Here is an 18,863-nt window from a genome sequence, read left to right on the forward strand (position 1 = left end):
TATATATTTTCAGTTTTTCAATATGAAATGAAAATGAAACCTTTTTTTAGATGTAGTAGATGTGGTTTCAGATCAGGGGATGTGGTGGTTTGTGAAGCCCTTTGATGCACGTGTGATTAAGGGCTGTGTAAATTAATTGTGGTTGATTTATTTATGTAGTTATGGCTCTTCGAAACTGAAAAATAACTATTTGTTTTTAATTGTTATCCTTATATTTCAAAATGTACCAATCATTTTTTGTTTTTCAATTCCCTTTCATGAAACAAAAACACAATGACCAAACCATGCACCGTCTGCAAGGGCTCCGTCAGTGTGCTTGTTTAGTAATATGAATGCACAACAAAATAACCCAGCCCACACATTATGAAATATAAATAATGATGCATCTGGCAAGCTGTTTGCATAGCAAACGAACAACAAAACCGAATACTGCATTTATTATGATGAGTTAAAATAGATGTTGTGATTGCACATGAAATAATTATAACTAAAGTGCTTTAGTGTATGTGTGCATTCAGGATGGTGATGGCTTGTGGGAAGAAGTGTTTCTACAGATCCAGACTTTTTTTTTTTTTTTTTTTAAAGGCCTGGGTTGTATTTAAAACAAAAAAAAACATGACTTGCATCATAACATTTATGAAGGAAACGCTGAAAAGAAAACAATACATTTTTATAAAGAAGTTACGTGTTAAAAAATAAATAAAAATGTTAAAAAAGAAGACATGGTTTTGTAGCCAAAAAAACCACTAAAATTATTCAAAATAAAAACAAACAAAAAAAACAACAACAATTATTTAAAATGTAAATAATTTTAGGGTTTTTTGGGGTGTCAAACTCGTTTTCATGGAGGGCCACATCTCAGTTATTGCTGCCCTTAGAGCAGTGGTCCCCAACCTTTTTGTAGCTGGGGACCGGTCAACGCTTGAAAATTTGTCCCACGGACCGGGGGTGGGATTTTATTTTATTTATTTATTTTTTTTTCATCATAAAGAAATACAATCATGTGTGCTTACGGACTGTATCCCTGCAGACTGTATTGATCTATATTGACATACACATACACAATATGTATATATTGTGTTTTTTATGTTGATTTAATTTAACAAAAAAAAAAATATATATATATATATATTTTTTTTTTAAATTTCTTGCGCGGCCCGGTACCAATCGGTCCGCAGCCCGGTGGTTGGGGACCACTGCCTTAGAGGGCCATTTGTAACAGTAAATTATATATGAGTATAAAAGTATAAGGATTTTCCTCATGATATTGTTACACAATTAACTATGCATTTGATTATTGATCTATAATCTGTAGATTTTTCGGTAAAACAAATGGTAGCTCAGTCGCCCAAATTTTACCCTAAAATCTGTTTGTCCTTTTTACAATGGGGAAAAAAAACTCTAGGACTATTTTTTTACGGTAAAATTCTAGCAACTGAGTTGCCAGGTTTTTTTGTTGTATGTTTATTTTTTACCATAAAATCAAAGTTTTTTTAAAAATTTAATTTAATTATATTTATTTTTTACAGTTTATCACTGTAAATGGAAAATGTGACCACTATTTTTTAAGGTAACATTTTGGCGACAGAGACGGGATTTTTTGTGTGTGTCATTTTTACAGCATACAATTTGATTGACGACTTGCTTTAAAATCAAAAGTCTAACAATATTTAAGTATTTATTTTTTTTAACAAAAATATATGTGTTGCATTATTAGATAGTATTAAAATTTAAAATATATGCAACTGCATGCAGTGCTTGTATTTCTTCTGGCAAAATGGAGAAAAATAAAGTACTTTATCAACATATTGTTTCCAGACTTTCATAGGCCACATACTATGATGTGGCGCGCCAGATCTGGCCCCTGGGTCTTGAGTTTTACACCTGTGATTTAAATGAAAACAAGCCAGGCATGGTTTTATTTTAATATGTTGCAAAAAAAACAAAAACTAAAGTTGTTTAAATGAAAAACAATTCTAGTTTAGGCTTTAATTGTGTGTGTAAAGTAGATGTTGCATGACTTCAAATTTTTGTAAAGTTAATTCTGACGTGATGAAAGTCAAATCGAGGCTGACTATTCTGTAATGACATAATTAATATTCTCCCTGTCATAAATAAAAAGACATGGGGAGGGAAAGCTTTGCTCAGTTTTAATACACTTTTCCACCACTTGTGACAGTAATGACAATATCAAACATAAGAGGTCTGGAGCTAAAATCCTAAAGAGGTTTCTCAAGCGCAAACATTATGACTAAAGGAGTGAAGCTGTATTTTATTTGCACTTTAATTGTATTGACAGTTACAGAACCATATTATTATTGATAAATTACAAACCCTGTTTCCATATGAGTTGGGAAATTGTGTTAGATGTAAATATAAACGGAATACAATGATTTGCAAATCATTTTCAACCCATATTCAGTTGAATATGCTACAAAGACAACATATTTGATGTTCAAACTGATAAACTTTTTTTTTTTTGCAAATAATCATTAACTTTAGAATTTGATGCCAGCAACACGTGACAAAGAAGTTGGGAAAGGTAGCAATACATACTGATAAAGTTGAGGAATGCTCATCAAACACTTATTTGGAACATCCCACAGGTGAACAGGCAAATTGGGAACAGGTGGGTGCCATGATTGGGTATAAAAGTAGATTCCATGAAATGCTCAGTCATTTACAAACAAGGATGGGGCGAGGGTCACCACTTTGTCAACAAATGCGTGAGCAAATTGTTGAACACTTTAACAAAAACCTTTCTCAACCAGCTATTGCAAGGAATTTAGGGATTTCACCATCTACGCTCCGTAATATCATCAAAGGGTTCAGAGAATCTGGAGAAATCACTGCACGTAAGCAGCTAAGCCCGTGACCTTTGATCCCTCAGGCTGTACTGCATCAACAAGCGACATCAGCGTGTAAAGGATATCACCACATGGGCTCAGGAACACTCCAGAAACCCACTGTCAGTAACTACAGTTGGTCGCTACATCTGTAAGTGCAAGTTAAAACTCTCCTATGCAAGGCGAAAACCGTTTATCAACAACACCCAGAAACGCCGTCGGCTTTGCTGGGCTTGAGCTCATCTAAGATGGACTGATACAAAGTGGAAAAGTGTTCTGTGGTCTGAGAAGTCCAGATTTCAAATTGTTTTTGGAAACTGTGGACGTTGTGTCCTCCGGACCAAAGAGGAAAATAACCATCCGGATTGTTATAGGCGCAAAGTTGTAAAGCCAGCATCTGTGATGGTATGGGGGTGTATTAGTGCCCAAGACATGGGTAACTTACACATCTGTGAAGGCGCCATTAATGCTGAAAGGTACATACAGGTTTTGGAGCAACATATGTTGCCATCCAAGCAACGTTACCATGAACGCCCCTGCTCATTTCAGCAAGACGATGCCAAGCCACGTGTTACATCAACGTGGCTTCATAGTAAAAGAGTGCGGGTACTAGACTGGCCTGCCTGTAGTCCAGACCTGTCTCCCATTGAAAATGTGTGGCGCATTATGAAGCCTAAAATACCACAACGCAGACCCCCGGACTGTTGAACAACTTAAGCTGTACATCAAGCAAGAATGGTAAAGAATTCCGCTTGAGAAGCTTAAAAAATGTGTCTCCTCAGTTCCCAAACGTTTACTGAGTGTTGTTAAAAGGAAAGGCCATGTAACACAGTGGTGAACATGCCCTTACCAACTACTTTGGCACGTGTTGCAGCCATGAAATTATAAGTTAATTATTATTTGCAAAAAAAAAAAAAAAGTTTATGAGTTTGAACATCAAATATCTTGTCTTTGTAGTGCATTCAACTGAATATGGCTTGAAAAGGATTTGCAAATCATTGTATTCCGTTTATATTTACTTCTAACACAATTTCCCAACTCATATGGAAACGGGGTTTGTATAAAGTACCGTATTTTTCGGATTATAAATCGCTCCGGAGTATACGTCGCACCGGCCGAAAATGCATAGTAAAGAAGGAAAAAAAACATAGTTACGTCGCACTCGAGAAAAAACATTTGAAAGGCAATTTAAAATAAATAAAGAATAGTGAACAACAGGCTGAATAAGTGTACATTATTTGACACATAAATAACTAACTGAGAACGTGCCTGGTATGTTAACGTAACATATTATGGTAAGAGTCATTCAAATATATAGATCTGTCACTCCTGATTGCTAAATCCCATGAAATCTTCTTCCTCGTTGTCGCTCCTGGTTTGCGCCGCTAGCGTCCTTTCTTTTTGCTGCTCGATCGCCGTTTTCTGCTGCATATTTCACTACGTCCGGCTTGTAATCTGCAGTATATGATTTCCTTTTTGTTCAGCGCTTCTCAGTTTTTTTTTTAAATGATTAATTTTATTAGCTATGGCAGTAGCATATAGCATATAGCAGTTAGCATCCCATGACCCACAATGCACTTCTGCCATGACCCTCCCCTGCTGAATTCTTATTGGTTGACGTGTGTGTGACGATTGCTGACGTTTGCTTTGTCTCTTCCGTGAATTAGATAAATAATATTATTTGATATTTTACGGTAATGTGTTAATAATTTCACACATAAGTCTCTCCGGAGTATATGTCGCACCCATGGCCAAACTATGAAAAAAAACTGCGATTTATTATCTGAAAAATACGGTAGCGTAAAGTTCTAACTTATATCTAGCTATGAAAGCGCTAAAACATACCTTTGTAGTGGGTTTACGTTATTCACCCACGGAACTTTAGTTATTAGAGAGTTCTGGTTTGGACGGTTTTGCACTAGTGAGCCACGTCAATATAACTCAAGTAAACAACACCAACATTGTATATGTTCCGTTGAAAATATCCTCCGCTGTTTCCATTTCTAATATAAAGTTGTGTAAAGTTCTTACTTATATCTGTCAGTAAACTCGCCATGAAAGCGCTAAAACATACCGGTGTAGTGAATTTATATTATTCACCCAAGGAACTTTAGTTATTAGAGTTCCAGTCGGACTGTTTTTCATGGGACACATTTCCGGTATTGTTGTTTCTGGATGAGAAGATGCTGCTCCGTTATTGATTTAAGTAAAGTCTGAATGTCATTTAAACTCCAACTTTATCCAGTGCCCGGAACTTCCTCCGTAATTTTCGGCGATGGCATTCGTCTCTGAGCAACGCTCAAACGCACAAATCCACCGTCTAATCGTCAACGTTTTGTGTAGGATGGGCATGAAATGATGGAACGAGGGGTTCCGGGTTTGATCCTGGCAACAGAGTTATGGAGGCACTTCTGGGGGACCCCAAAGAGGAGGGAGTTGTAGTAATATATGCGGGTGGCAACCAGACTGTGAACAAGAATGCAAGCAGCGTGGACAGTTAGAGCGAGGCGGTGTTGGTTAATATTGCAAATATGAAAGAAGCAGAACAGGTTTATTGATAGATTTTTAGGAACATTGCAGAAGATAGAGCCAAGGGGTAGGAGGGCGACGATAGGGGCCCCACAACAGATCTCTGAGGTACACCTATGATGACTGCTTGTGATGTCAGTGAATGAGGGTCTATTGAGGAAGATTGGTGTCAAATTTTGCACTCAGGTCCTAGAGGATGAGGATAGAGATTAATCCTGAGTCCACTGCAGTAAGAAAGCCATTGGTGATGTCTAGGGTTGGGTATCGTTTGAATTCGAACGATTCCGATTCCGATTCCGATTCTTTGTTTCGATTCCGATTCCTGACGATTCTCGACTCCGATTCTTTTAAGAGGCAGGGTCAAAAAAAAGTTTAGGATATTTTAAATGAGCTAGCTAACCTACAGTCTTTCTGAATGAAATAGTCTGACATTCTCCATCAATTTTAATTCTATTAACTTTTTATGAACTTTACTATAAATTCCTCACAGGGCTGTTTTCAACTAGAATATGAATATCAAATCTATGAACTTGAATATAAATATTATAAATTATGAATACATTTTCCCAGGGGTACACTTTCCTCAAGAGAGCTTTATTTTTGAAAACCTCATGAAAACACATTTACACATAAGTGTATGATGCTGCAGGAAACCTCATGAAAACACATTTACACACACAAGTGTATGATGCTGCAGGTACTTAAAAATGTTACTCTGCTCCCACTGATGGGCTAACCTGGTGCAGAAAAGCAAATAAACAATAAGAAACAACTTGCAAAACCCAGTCCAGATTAGCAGCAGGTACAGTATAAAATCAGAGACAGTTCTTGTTTAGGAAAATGACCATATCCGCCTTCTCAGGCAGGATGCGTGAGCGTTCTGGACAGATAGTGTCTCCTGCTGTGGAAAATACACGTTCGCTGGGTTTGGAAGAAGCTTGAACGCATAAATAGGAGAAAGCGAGATCTGACAGCAAAGGATAAGTCTTTTGTTGGTTCCACCACCATGCAGCAGGGTCGTCAGACATAAGTATCGGTGGAACGTCCTGGTACATCTGCAGCTCTCTCTCCACTCATTTCTTGATGGACATGGAGCTCTGTTATTTCGCGGTTATTTCATTTTTTTTTTTGAAAGTAAAGCCACACTTTCGACCGCCGACGCCCGCTATCCATGCTTGAGCTTGACTGACTCGCTCGGCTATGCTAACACTTCCGGGGGTGGGCACTTCTTCGTTGGTGTTCAGCGCCTTCTTCTTCCGGTCGGCGGACATATTTTTTTCCGGTCGGCGGACTGGGTATCGAAACTAGGAATCGAAATTTAAACTTTTGAACGATTCCGGGAGAATCGGAAAGTTAGTCCCGGTTCCAATCGATACTCGATACTCGATACCCAACCCTAGTGATGTCTAAGAAGGCAACTTCTGTGCTCTGAGTCCCAAACTTTAATCAGCAGTTATTCTTGTGTAATCACCCTTATAGTCACTTTTTTGATTACTCGTGAGATTGTGAGGTCACGTTCGAGGTATGGAGAAGATGGTCAGGGCTTGACATCAAGCTGCATATTGATGCTCTGCTTCTCCCCTTCACATTATAAAAACATCCCAAAAATGATACCCTTGCTTTGTCTTTCCACAGGCAAGTAGAGCGCTGAAGCATTCTGAACAACTCCACCAAGAAGTCATCTCCTCAGGTATGTTGCCAGCACACTGTGCACTTAAAAGTACTCTTGCGTTGAATCTGGCAGAATGTTTTTTTTTATTGAGGAGAGGAACGAAAATCCTGTTAACATCCATCCATTCATTTTCAACCGCATATTGATAAAAAAAGTGTTGTCCTTCTCTTTGGTTAATACTTTCTTATAAAAATTCTCCACCTATTTTCATTTTAGGAATTACCGCCTTAGATTTATTTTATGGTGTCATGGACTGGGTAGTGTGACATGTATGTCTTTGAAACCGATGATTTTATGTAATAGTTAACAAGCGTTAAATACACTATATTGCCAAAAATATTTGGCCACCCATCCAAATGATGAGATTTAGGTGCCCTAATCACTTGGCCCGGAGACTGTTTCTACAAACATTTGTGAAAAAATGGGCCGCTCTCAGTGATTTCCAATGTGGAACTGTCATAGAATGCCACCTGTGCAACAAATCCAGTCATGAAATTTCCTCACTCCTAAATATTCAATAGTCAACTTTATTATAAAAAAAGTGAAGAGTTTGGGAACAACAGCAAGTCAGGCACCAAGTGGTATGCCACGTAAACTGACAGAGAGGGGTCAGCGGATGCTGAAGCACATAGTGCAAATACTTTCTGCACAGTCAGTTGCTACAGAGCTCCAAACTTCATGTGACCTTCCAATTAGCCCACGTACAGTACGCAGAGAGCTTAATGGAATGGGTTCCCATGGCCGAGCAGCTGTATACATCACCAAGTCCAATGCAAAGCGTCGGATGCAGTGGTGTAAAGCACGTCGCCGCTGGTCTCTAGAGCAGTGGATACGCCTTCTCTGGACTGATGAGTCACGCTTTTTCATCCGGCAATCTGATGGACCAGTCTGGGTTTGGAGGTTGCCAGGAGAACGCTACATTTCGGACTGCATTGTGCCGAGTGTGAAATTTTGTGGAGGAGGAATTACGGTGTGGGGTTGTTTTTCAGGAATTGGGCTTGGTCCCTGAGTTCCAGTGAAAGGAACTTTGAATGCTCCAGGATACCAAAACATTTTGGACAATTCCATGGGATGGCACTTCAAGTTCATATGTGAGTAAAGGCAGGTGGCCAAATACTTTTGGCAATATATTATATGAGGGGGAGATGAAGGAAGGAACGGAATGTGATATATTAATGTTATCAAGTGTATTTGTCCATCCATCCATCCAGCCATCTTCTTCCGCTTATCCGAGGTCGGGTCGCGGGTGCAGCAGCTTAAGCAGAGAAGCCTAGACTTTCCTCTCCCCATCCACTTCGTCCAGCTCCTCCCGGGGGATCCCGAGGCGTTCCCAGGCCAGCCGGGAGACATAGTCTTCCCAACGTGTCCTGGGTCTTCCCCGTGGCCTCCTACCGGTCGGACGTGCCCTAAACACCTCCCTAGGGAGGCGTTCGGGTGGCATCCTGACCAGATGCCCGAACCACCTCATCTGGCTCCTCTCGATGTGGAGGAGCAGCGGCTTTACTTTGAGCTCCCCCCGGATGGCAGAGCTTCTCACCCTATCTCTAAGGGAGAGCCCCGCCACCCGGCGGAGGAAACTCATTTCGGCCGCTTGTACTCGTGATCTTGTCCTTTTGGTCATAACCCAAAGCTCATGACCATAGGTGAGGATGGGAACGTAGATCGACCGGTAAATTGAGAGCTTTGCCTTCCGGCTCAGCTCCTTCTTCACCACAACGGATCGCTACAGCGTCCGCATTACTGAAGACGCCGCACCGATCCGCCTGTCGATCTCACGATCCACTCTTCCCTCACTCGTACTCCGAGGTACTTGAACTCCTCCACTTGGGGCAGTGTATTTGTATGCTAGAAATATGTGTAGTTAGCATTTAATTAATAATATAATCCCGTCAACATCAATATCAGGGACTGATCTACTAGGTAGTAAGGTAGGTAGGTAGGTCTTTATTGTCATTGCACAAGTACAACAAAACTTTGTTTTCAACACAAACCCGTTCAAGATTAGACAAACAAACAGTGTACAGGGTTCCAGAACAGGAACGCTGATGGGTCGCCACAAGGCACCCCATAAAAGATGGGAAAAAGGTAAATGCTGGGGGAGGATGAGTAAAATAATACAATCTAGACTGGGCTCCTAAGGGGGCCCAGTCTGGAGTAAGAAAAAAAACTCCATAGCAAAGTACATACTGAATACATATTACAACATACAACTTGAGACTTGTGGGGGTGGGGGCTACGGTAGCAGGCTGCAGCTCTGCAGGCGCTGCCCAGCCGTCCATCACCCCTAAGGGATTCGCGTCAAGGGCGTTGGATAGGGGCTGGGGTATGTGTGTGTGGCGTATATTTTTGTGGACGCAAGTGTGTGTGTAACCCTGCCGCGTGTCTCTGTTCCGCGGCCTTGGTGTTCTTGTCAGTCAGTCCAAAGTCAACAACAGGTGTGTGTCCATGAGAGACAAGAAGGGAGTTTGTTGTGTCTTCGCCGCACTGTCCTTCGGGAGAGTCTCGAAGCCAGGGAAACAATCCAAGTTAGAATGTTTTGTATGCGAGTAAAAATAAAATGTGCTTTTCACTCTAAATTGTCTATGACTGGTTCTCAAATTCATCCTGCAGGGACTAAAGGTTTGCGTGTACGAAAAAACATGCAAACTTGATAGCACTTGCAAAGCTGATCTACTAACGATGTGGGCATAGGCTTGTGTCTTTTTAGTTATCAAAATATGCAACACAATCCATACAGGACTGTACGTTTAGCTTTTTCACTAGAAGCACAGGTGCATCTAAATGGAACATTTTAGAGCACAGAAAAATATTAGGAGCAATATGAAATGTCCTAATTAACACAATGTTACTATTGGCACTCAAACAACGTGCACAGTAACACAGATGTGCACTCACACTATCATAAGGCTTAATGCAACCCTCAATTAAACATCCCTGTCCCATAGCTTTTTATAGTCAAGTAATACTATGTTACGCCATGTTCTGCACTGCAGGACTGCCTCTAAAATGCCCAGATAAAGTGGTACATAATGGTCTGCTGCATGTTTCAAAACACCACAGGTCAAAGCATGATTACATGAATGTGCAGTAAATGAGTGTCTATATAGCCAAAGGCCCAAGCAGCAGGAACGTGTCATGTAGCTGCAAGAGACCAAGCTGCCCCTACAATGAATGTGCTCACATCTGAAAACACTAAAGGAGTTTTAAATGATGTTCAAAGCCAAAAGACCAGTTATGGTAGGGAATTTGACACTAACTCTGAGTGCTGTGATTATTAGCAGTAAGTCTAACTTGCACTCATTAAGTGAAATAAACCCGTTTCTTGATGACACTTTTAGAAAGTCTATAAAAGTGGGAGACTATTTCAAGGACACAAATACATACTTGAGATCTGTGAGTATCCAAACAGTAGGAAACGGATGGTATGAACTGACATGCTTAATGAGAGAAGGTGCTGCCGCCTTGATAAACACCTGGCAGCTCTCAGGAAAGAGAAAAGGCGGTTAGATTGCTTGCAATTATAACTGATCATGCAGCACCTGGCTTTTCTTCAACTCTACGGTTTTCTTCCTCGAGTGCACTTGTCTGTTCTGTCATTCCCTCACATCATGGTTAGTCTTGAAGTAGCAACACTAAACATCAATGGAGGCAGGGATAGAAGGGAAAAAAACAGCTCCTTTCTGAGGTCCTGTCTCAAGACAAACGTGCTGTTTTTGCAGGAGAAACACGCGCCAATGGCAGATGATACAGATTTGAGGGTTCGGAGGGAGGCTAACATCTACGCTACATGTCATGGGACAGATCAAACTGCTCATTTCACCAAAATAAGGTCCTTATCGGGGGGAAGTTCAATTGCACGTTAGATGTGGTTAGAGTGTCCGCCCTAAGATCGGTAGGTCGTGAGTTCATACCAAAGACTATAAAAATGGGACCCGTTACCTCCCTGCTTGACACTCAGCATCAAGGGTTGGAATTGGGGGTTAAATCACCAAAATGATTCCCGAGCACGGCCACCGCTACTGCTCACTTCTCCCCTCACCTCCCAGGGGGTGGAACAACGGGATAGGTGAAATGCAGAGGATAATTTCACCACACCTAGTGTGTGTGTGACTATCAGTGGTACATTAACTTTAACCCAGTGTAGACAGGACAGGTGGGGAGCCCAACCCCCATTCAGCACAGACGTAAGGTCATCTGACAGGCACATTAGATCTTTTGGACGCTTGGAGGACCAAACATACACAGACCAGGCAATATACATGGATAAAAGTCACCAACAACAGGGTGAATGCAGCGATGTTGGACCATTGCTACATCTCTAGTTCACTTAACGCCAACCTAGCAAGCCCCAACATACACACAGGTCACCACGTTGTCACTGTAGATATAGTTCTTTTACCTGACAAAAGTAGCCTATCAAGTCGCAGAATCCTTTGCAGCACTAACTCTTCCGGGACGCTACAAAATACACCCCCCGCTAGCACCAACCCCCCCACAGACACACACCTTGTAGCATCCCGGAAGAGTTAGTGCTGCAAAGGATTCTGGGTATTTGTTCTGTTGTGTTTATGTTGTGTTACGGTGCGGATGTTCTCCTGAAATGTGTTTGTCATTTTTGTTTGGTGTGGGTTCACAGTGTGGCGTATATTTCTAACAGTGTTAAAGTTGTTTATGTGTCCACACTCAGTGTAACCTGTATCACTGTTGATCAAGTATGCATTGCATTACTTACCGCGATGTGCTTCCTCAAATTTGATGTTGAGTTCATGTAAGCTTAAGCTTGTTAATCATGTGACCGCCTGGCTCTGTTTGATTGGTGAAACGGAGTCAAATGTCACCAGTGACTGCATTTGATTGGTGAAACGGAGTCAAACGTCACCAGTGACTGTATTTGATTGGTGTAACACAGGCATGCGATAGATCCTACTTTGAAGGTCTGTCTGACAAACCAAAACAAACAAAGCGTGCATTAACAGATCGATGAAAATCAGTAGCGAGTAGCGAGCTGAATGTAGATAAATGGAGCGGAGTAAAAGTAGCGTTTCTTTTCTATAAATATACTCAAGTAGAAGTATGTTGCATTAAAACTACTCTGAGAAGTACAATTTATCCCAAAAGTTACTCAAGTAGATGTAAATGTGAGTAAATGTAGCGCGTTACTACCCACCTCTGCTTAGCAGGCAATAGCTGTGCAATGTGGCATCAGACAGGGCTGTCCGATCTCTGGTCAGCTATACAGCCTGGCCATAGAATCTCTTGTATGTACTGTTCCAGAAAGACTGGCAGAGTTGGTCAGGCCAGGCACAGCTGTAGCTCCCCATTATCCACCCAAGATCACAGCATACGCAGATGACATTAGTGTACTTGCAGGAAATCATGAAGATGTCTACTGCCTACAAAAGGCTCTCAGACTGTATGAAAAGTCTAAATCTGCTAAAGTAAACTGGGCAAAGAGCAAGGCATTTTTGGTTGGTGAGTGAACGAAAAAAGCCCAGGTGGTCTTCAATGGTGAAAAAAGGGCTTTAATGTTTAGGCTTTCTTTGGGAGAAAGGTCCTTTTAGTGAAAAGAACAAGGACGGGGTAGAGGCAAAAGTGTGTGTGAGGTTGTGCAAATGGAAATTGCTGCCTCAAATACAGTAGCTAGGGGTAGAGTTTTGGTTGTCAATAACTTAGTTGCTTCCACTCTTTGGCACAAACCCATGGCCATAACTCCACCTGTGGCCCTGGTCATGACCATCCAGAGAGCCATTTTGGACTTATTTTGATCAGGACAGCACTGAATCTACTCAGCTGCCCTGCACTTACCGTTAAACGAAGGAGAACAAGATCTGCTAGACATCCAAACAAAGAGCCTCCTTTCCATTTGTGCACTCCAAATTGATTAGTAATAATTATGTATTTCGCATAACTGGCAAGCTTGTACAGAACCATGGCAACCATCATCTGGAGTGGTATGGGGGCACAAACATTATTTTCCTTACGACTCAAAACTCCTATCAATCCACAGGTTTTATTGAATTAACTTTAAGACATTTGAAAGTTTTCTTTCCATCCTCGGTCGCAAAATTATTTCAAAACAACTCTCTCCCACCAGTCTTTGCTCCGGACCAGCATCCAGCAACTCTGAGATGTCCTTCTTGGTAGTAGATTGCTATTGCAACACCACATCATTCATCATCGGGTTTCAGGGTTCAGGTTTCACAGCCATAGAAGTGTACATACTCCATAGATGCTTGGAAGAAGCTAATCTTGTTGTGTCAAGGGAGATTGGATTTCCACACACTATACATGCCATTTAGAGCTCTCTATGCAAGTGTTTTCCTTGTCTTAATGTCCTGTTCTGATGACTTGACCTAGGACCCTAGGTACTTGAAGTCACTGTCTTTTGCCAGAGCATTACCTCCTGCTGTTTTAAGAGGTGGATAGTTTAGGGAGATGTTGTAAATAGAGACCTCAGTTTTTTTTTGCATTTAGCCTGATACTGACCCTGGCACATTCTGCATCTACTTTGTTCAAGAGCCCTTGTACCTCTTCTAATAGGGCATATTACAGGCAAATGTAATTTGCATAGTCCATGTCTGGTAGTAGTACAGCGGGATTTATTTTTGACGTCCGAGGTGTTATTGTGAAGCCAAGATCCTGCTGCCGGGCTATGAAAAGAGAAATGGGTCACCCTGCAGCACACCTGTCTGAATGACAAACTCCTTAGTGTCTCCGTCTGGTGTCTTCATCTTGGCTCTCGTGTTCTTTGTGCATGGCCTCTATGGCCTGTAGGAGCTTAGGGAGGATGCTGTAAGCCTTGAGGGTTTCCACCATTGTGTTTCTGTTTATTACGTCACAAGCTTTTTTGAAATCAATGAAACCGAGGACTGCTCTGAGGTTGTTCTTGTATACCCCCTCTTGGATTCTCCTTAACACCAAGATAAGATATGCAATTGCCATTCCTTTTCTGAAGCCGTTTTGGTTGTCCCTCAGGTGAGGATCAATGGCAACCCAAATCCGGTATAGTATCATGCGTTTGGATATTTTTGCTGTGACACAGGTCAGGCTAATATCACGATAGTTTTCCAGTTTAGACAGACCTACATACTATGCCACCAGGATGATGTTGAAGTGGGACCATGTATCAGGTTTGATGTTTTCTATCAGTCAGGCTGCAGATCTCCAATACAATGTCAACTAAGTCACAGGTCCCAAGGACCTCTGGGGAATGCCTTCCCGCCCAATACTATTTCCCTGCTTGAAAGTGGAATTTACTTTGTCAAACTCCATGGCTGTAAAAGAGGCCATTCATGAGGACTGGAATTATTATCTCCTCTGCACCCTCCACTTCTGGTTGTGCTTCAAGGAGATCCCGGAACCATTAAGACCAGTCTCTCGCCTGGACTGCTGCCTGCCAGCTGTCCCTCCCTTGTCTTTTTTTGCCCACTTATCTCATTTATGACCTTCTATGACTCCTTATATTGTCACTCGCCATGCTGTGCCTCCACCTTCCTCACCTTGCCCATCAACTTCAACCCTTTAATCCTGTCAGAGGTGTTGAACAGCTGACGTTCAACCTCATTCAACATCTCCCGATTTTCCTGTGGATCTCTCTTATGGCTGCTTTCTCGTTAGTCTCGCCTGATTCGACTTGATAATTTCCTCTAGATGGTAACTCTCTGCTGTAACACAGTTCCTTTTAGCCTTTTGTTGAAGTGTATAAAGCATTCATTATTTTCTTGTTTCACTACTTGACATTCAAAGCTAGCTTAGCGCCGCGGCTAGAATAGCTTGTCCCCTCCTCCTCCCTCGTCCGTGTGTCCGCACTAACCCAGCTAACACATAACGTTAAAAGAATATTCTCTCTTGGTTAGTTAGAGCCAAACCTAGAACTAATATTTAGAGAAAATTAGATTTCATGCGGCATTTTAGAACCTGTCTGTATTAGTTTATTTAACTAAGGTAAATAATCAATGTTTGGACATTTGTCCATCAAATCATCGATAATCGATGATCGAGACACCACCTTCTAATTTCGATAGATCGAATAATCTATCATTTTCCCACCTCTCGTGCGCGCCAGTTTTGTGGTTTTAATAAGCAATCAAAAAATGTTTTTTTTTTTTTATAGTTAAGGCCATTCTTTTTTCTTAACATGGTCAAAATAATGGGTTAAACTTGAAGATCTGCTTTTTTTCACAACAGTCGTGTGCCATTTTTGTGTAAGTTGGTCATCAATTCATTAAAAAACATAAACTCTTTCTTCCCAACAGCATATTGCAACTTCATCAATGAGAAGTCTATACTGGAGCTATTAATTAGGTAATTAATCTGGTTGTATGGCAAAAGCATTAAAGTTAACTATTGCCACTTGTCAAACTAGAACCCAGATCCCAATAGTTATTGATCCAAATCAGTTTGTTCAAAGTAGGAGTGTCCCAATTTGATATTAACGATATAAAAGCGCAGCAAAATTGCTTGTTTCAAAGCACTTTTATTGGAGATTCTACATGCAAGCAGATTTAGTCCCATATTTGTATTTTTTTTTTTGCTGATACCGGACCGATATCAGATCAGGAGGCCCCTATATAAAAGCATACACAGCCAAAACATGACATAAAATAACAGTAACGCTTTAGTATATTCACCATTAATTAGTTGCTTATTAAAGTAACAAAGACTTAATTTATAGTTATTTGGACACTAGGGGAACATATAAGGGTTAGGGTTAGGGTTACTAATAAGCAATAATTCTGAGGTTATTGAGGGACGACTCTTAGTTAATGGCTCACTGGTTGTATAATAAGGCCATGCAAAATAAAGCATTAATAAGTACTTAATAATGACTAATTAAGAGCCAATATGTTACTAATTTTCATGTTAATAAGCAACTAATTAATGGTGAATATGTGTTCCCCATACTAAAGTTTTACCAAAATAACTTATCGAGTATCAATCGACACAATTGCACTTTAAAAAATATTGAACATCTTGAAGTGCAGTTTGTTCCTTTGTCTGGAAAACTAGGTCAAGTGTTTGTTTTAGTTTTTTTGCTATCACTTTAGAACAAAATCGTCTTACTGTTTCTATATTGTTTTAATTGGATTTAAACATATACAACTTAAAAACTTACCTTCTTGAACTTAAAGGCCTACTGAAATGATTTTTTTTTATTTAAACGGGAATAGCAGATCCATTCTATGTTTCATACTTGATCATTTTGCGATATTGCCATATTTTTGCTGAAAGGATTTAGTATAGAACAACGTCGATAAAGTTCGCAACTTTTGGTGTCTGATAAAAAAAAACCTTGCCCCTACCGGAAGTAGCGTGACGTTGTCAGTTGTTCACTCCCTCATATTTTCCTATTGTTTTCAACGCAGCTAGAGCGATTCGGACCATTACCCCATTAATTTGAGCGAGGATGAAAGATTCGTGGACGAGGAACGTTAGAGTGACGGACTAGAATGCAGTGAAATACATATTTTTTTTCGCTCTGACCGTAACTTAGGTACAAGCTGACTCATTGGATTCCACACTTTCTCCTTTTTCTATTGTGGATCACGGATTTGTATTTTAAACCACCTCGGATACTATATCCTCTTGAAAATGAGAGTCGAGAACGCGAAATGGACATTCAGTGCCTTTTATCTCCACGACAATACATCGGCAAAACGCTTTAGCTACGAGCTAACGTGATAGCATCGTGCTTTAACTGCATATAGAAACAAAAAAAATAAACCCCTGCTGGAAGGATATATAGAAAATCAACAATACTATTAAACCGTGGACATGTAAATACTTGGTTAATGCTTTCCAGGCTGGCGAAGGTTAACAATGCTGTGCTAACGACGCCATTGAAGCTAACTTAGCAACTTAGCAACCGGACCGCACAGAGCTATGCTAAAAACATTAGCTCTCCACCTACGCCAGCCAGCCCTCATCTGCTCATCAACACCCGTGCTCACCTGCGTTCCAGCGATCGGCAGAAGGACGAAGGACTTCACCCGATGCGTTTGGCGGCCCGGAGACGTAGGAAGTCAAGGTGAGGTCGGCGGCTAGCGCGTCTGCTCTCCAACAAAGTCCTCCTGGTTGTGTTGCTGTAGTCCGCTGCTAATACACCGATCCCACCTACAACTGTCTTCTTTGCAGCCTTCATTGTTCATTAAACAAATTGCAAAATATGTCCAGAATACTGTGGAATTATGAAATGAAAACAGAGCTTTTTGTATAGGATTCTACGGGGTACCATAACTTCCGTTAAACTGACTTCGTCACGCGCATACGTCATCATACCGCGACGTTTCAGCCGGATATTTCCCGGGAAATTTTAAATGTCACTTTATAAGTTAACCCGGCCGTATTGGCATGTGTTGCAATGTTAAGATTTCATCATTGATATATAAACTATCAGACCGCGTGGTCGGTAGTAGTGGGTTTCGGTAGGCCTTTAAAGGGCCATTGCTCTTTTTGTGGAATTATGCCTACCATTCACAATCCCTATGTAAGACAAGAACACATATGTCTTTCTTTCTTTTTTACGCATTATAATTTGTAATATGCGGCAAGTAGCTAACATTACAACTAATGGGATTGATTGATTGATTGATTGAGACTTTTATTAGTAGGTTGCACAGTGAAGTACATATTCCGTACAATTGACCACTAAATGGTAACACCCGAATAAGTTTTTCAACTTGTTTAAGTCGGGGTCCACTTAAATTGATTCATGATACAGATATATACTATCATATATACTATCATCATAATACAGTCATCACACAAGATAATCACATTGAATTATTTATATTATTTACAATCAGGGGTGTGGAGGGGGGGGGGGTAGGATATGGACAGCAAGTAGTGGACATAGAGAGAGAGAGAGAGAGAGAGAGAGATCAGAAGGCATAAGAAAAAGTATCTGCATTTGCTTGTTTACATTTGATTATTAGCATTTGATTATTAGCAATCCGGGGAGGGTGTTAGTTTAAGGTTGTAGCTGCCTGGAGGTGAACTTTTATTGCGGTTTTGAAAGAGGATAGAGATGCCCTTTCTTTTATACCTGTTGGGAGCGCATTCCACATTGATGTGGCATAGAAAAAGAATGAGTTAAGACCTTTGTTAGTTCGGAATCTGGGTTTAACGTGGTTAGTGGAGCTCCCCCTGGTGTTGTGGTTATGGCGGTCATTTACGTTAAGGAAGTAGTTTGACATGAGTAGTAGGAGTAATATATTGCACCCTTAAAGCCCTCTAAAAATCATCCAGAAACCGCCAACAAAACTTTATTTATATTTCGTGACCAGAAAATCAACCAAGTATTAGCGATATGGCTATTATAAGCGCTAATGCCGAAGAACTAACTAGTTTGTGCAGCAATTGACATACTGAGCCGGTGAGCTGCTGCATTACCTCTGAGTTAATGAAAGTAAATTGTAGATTTTGAATCATGCCTCTCACTTTGATAGTAGAAGGTTGTGGCCATAAACCGAGAAAGTTGCTCAACTTTGACGTTCGACTTAGACCCAGAGATGGTGGGAAAGCAATGAAAATAATGCGACACCTTTTCTTTTGTTTATACCTGCATGAAAATTATGATTAATTATTCAATTAAACGGGGCATCCCTGTGGGAGCAGACATTGTACAGTAAGTGATTGTCTTATTAGGTTTGTAGTTTGTATTTCTTCTTCAGCACTTAGCAATACTGTTACTTGCTGGTCATGCTTATCACACAGCTTCTAAAATGTGTAGTTAATCCTCTGAATAGTCAGGTTCAAACAGATACGGTTCTGGATCATCATTTGTCACAAAGTGGTCTTTGTTGTCTCACATGACA

At 40.7% G+C, this 18,863-nt stretch overlaps 1 protein-coding gene across 3 annotated transcripts in view; it reads left to right on the forward strand.

Moving 5' to 3' along the window:
- fhit (fragile histidine triad diadenosine triphosphatase) overlaps window positions 1–18,863 on the forward strand; it is a 280,831-nt gene that overhangs the window by 11,110 nt on the left and 250,858 nt on the right. For 2 of the 3 annotated variants that reach the window (XM_062037903.1, XM_062037904.1), the window contains exon 2: window positions 7,011–7,065. Coding sequence is in view for 1 of the 3 variants with exons in the window: in XM_062037902.1 (XP_061893886.1) it covers window positions 8,114–8,138 (25 nt within the window). In the remaining 2 variants the exon portion in view is untranslated. Of the gene's footprint in view, window positions 1–7,010; window positions 7,066–8,036; window positions 8,139–18,863 lie in introns of all 3 variants that reach the window. The other variant, XM_062037902.1, reaches the window with a different exon arrangement.

Source organism: Entelurus aequoreus, linkage group LG26 (assembly GCF_033978785.1).
Source record: "Entelurus aequoreus isolate RoL-2023_Sb linkage group LG26, RoL_Eaeq_v1.1, whole genome shotgun sequence".
Lineage (NCBI taxonomy): Eukaryota > Metazoa > Chordata > Actinopteri > Syngnathiformes > Syngnathidae > Entelurus > Entelurus aequoreus.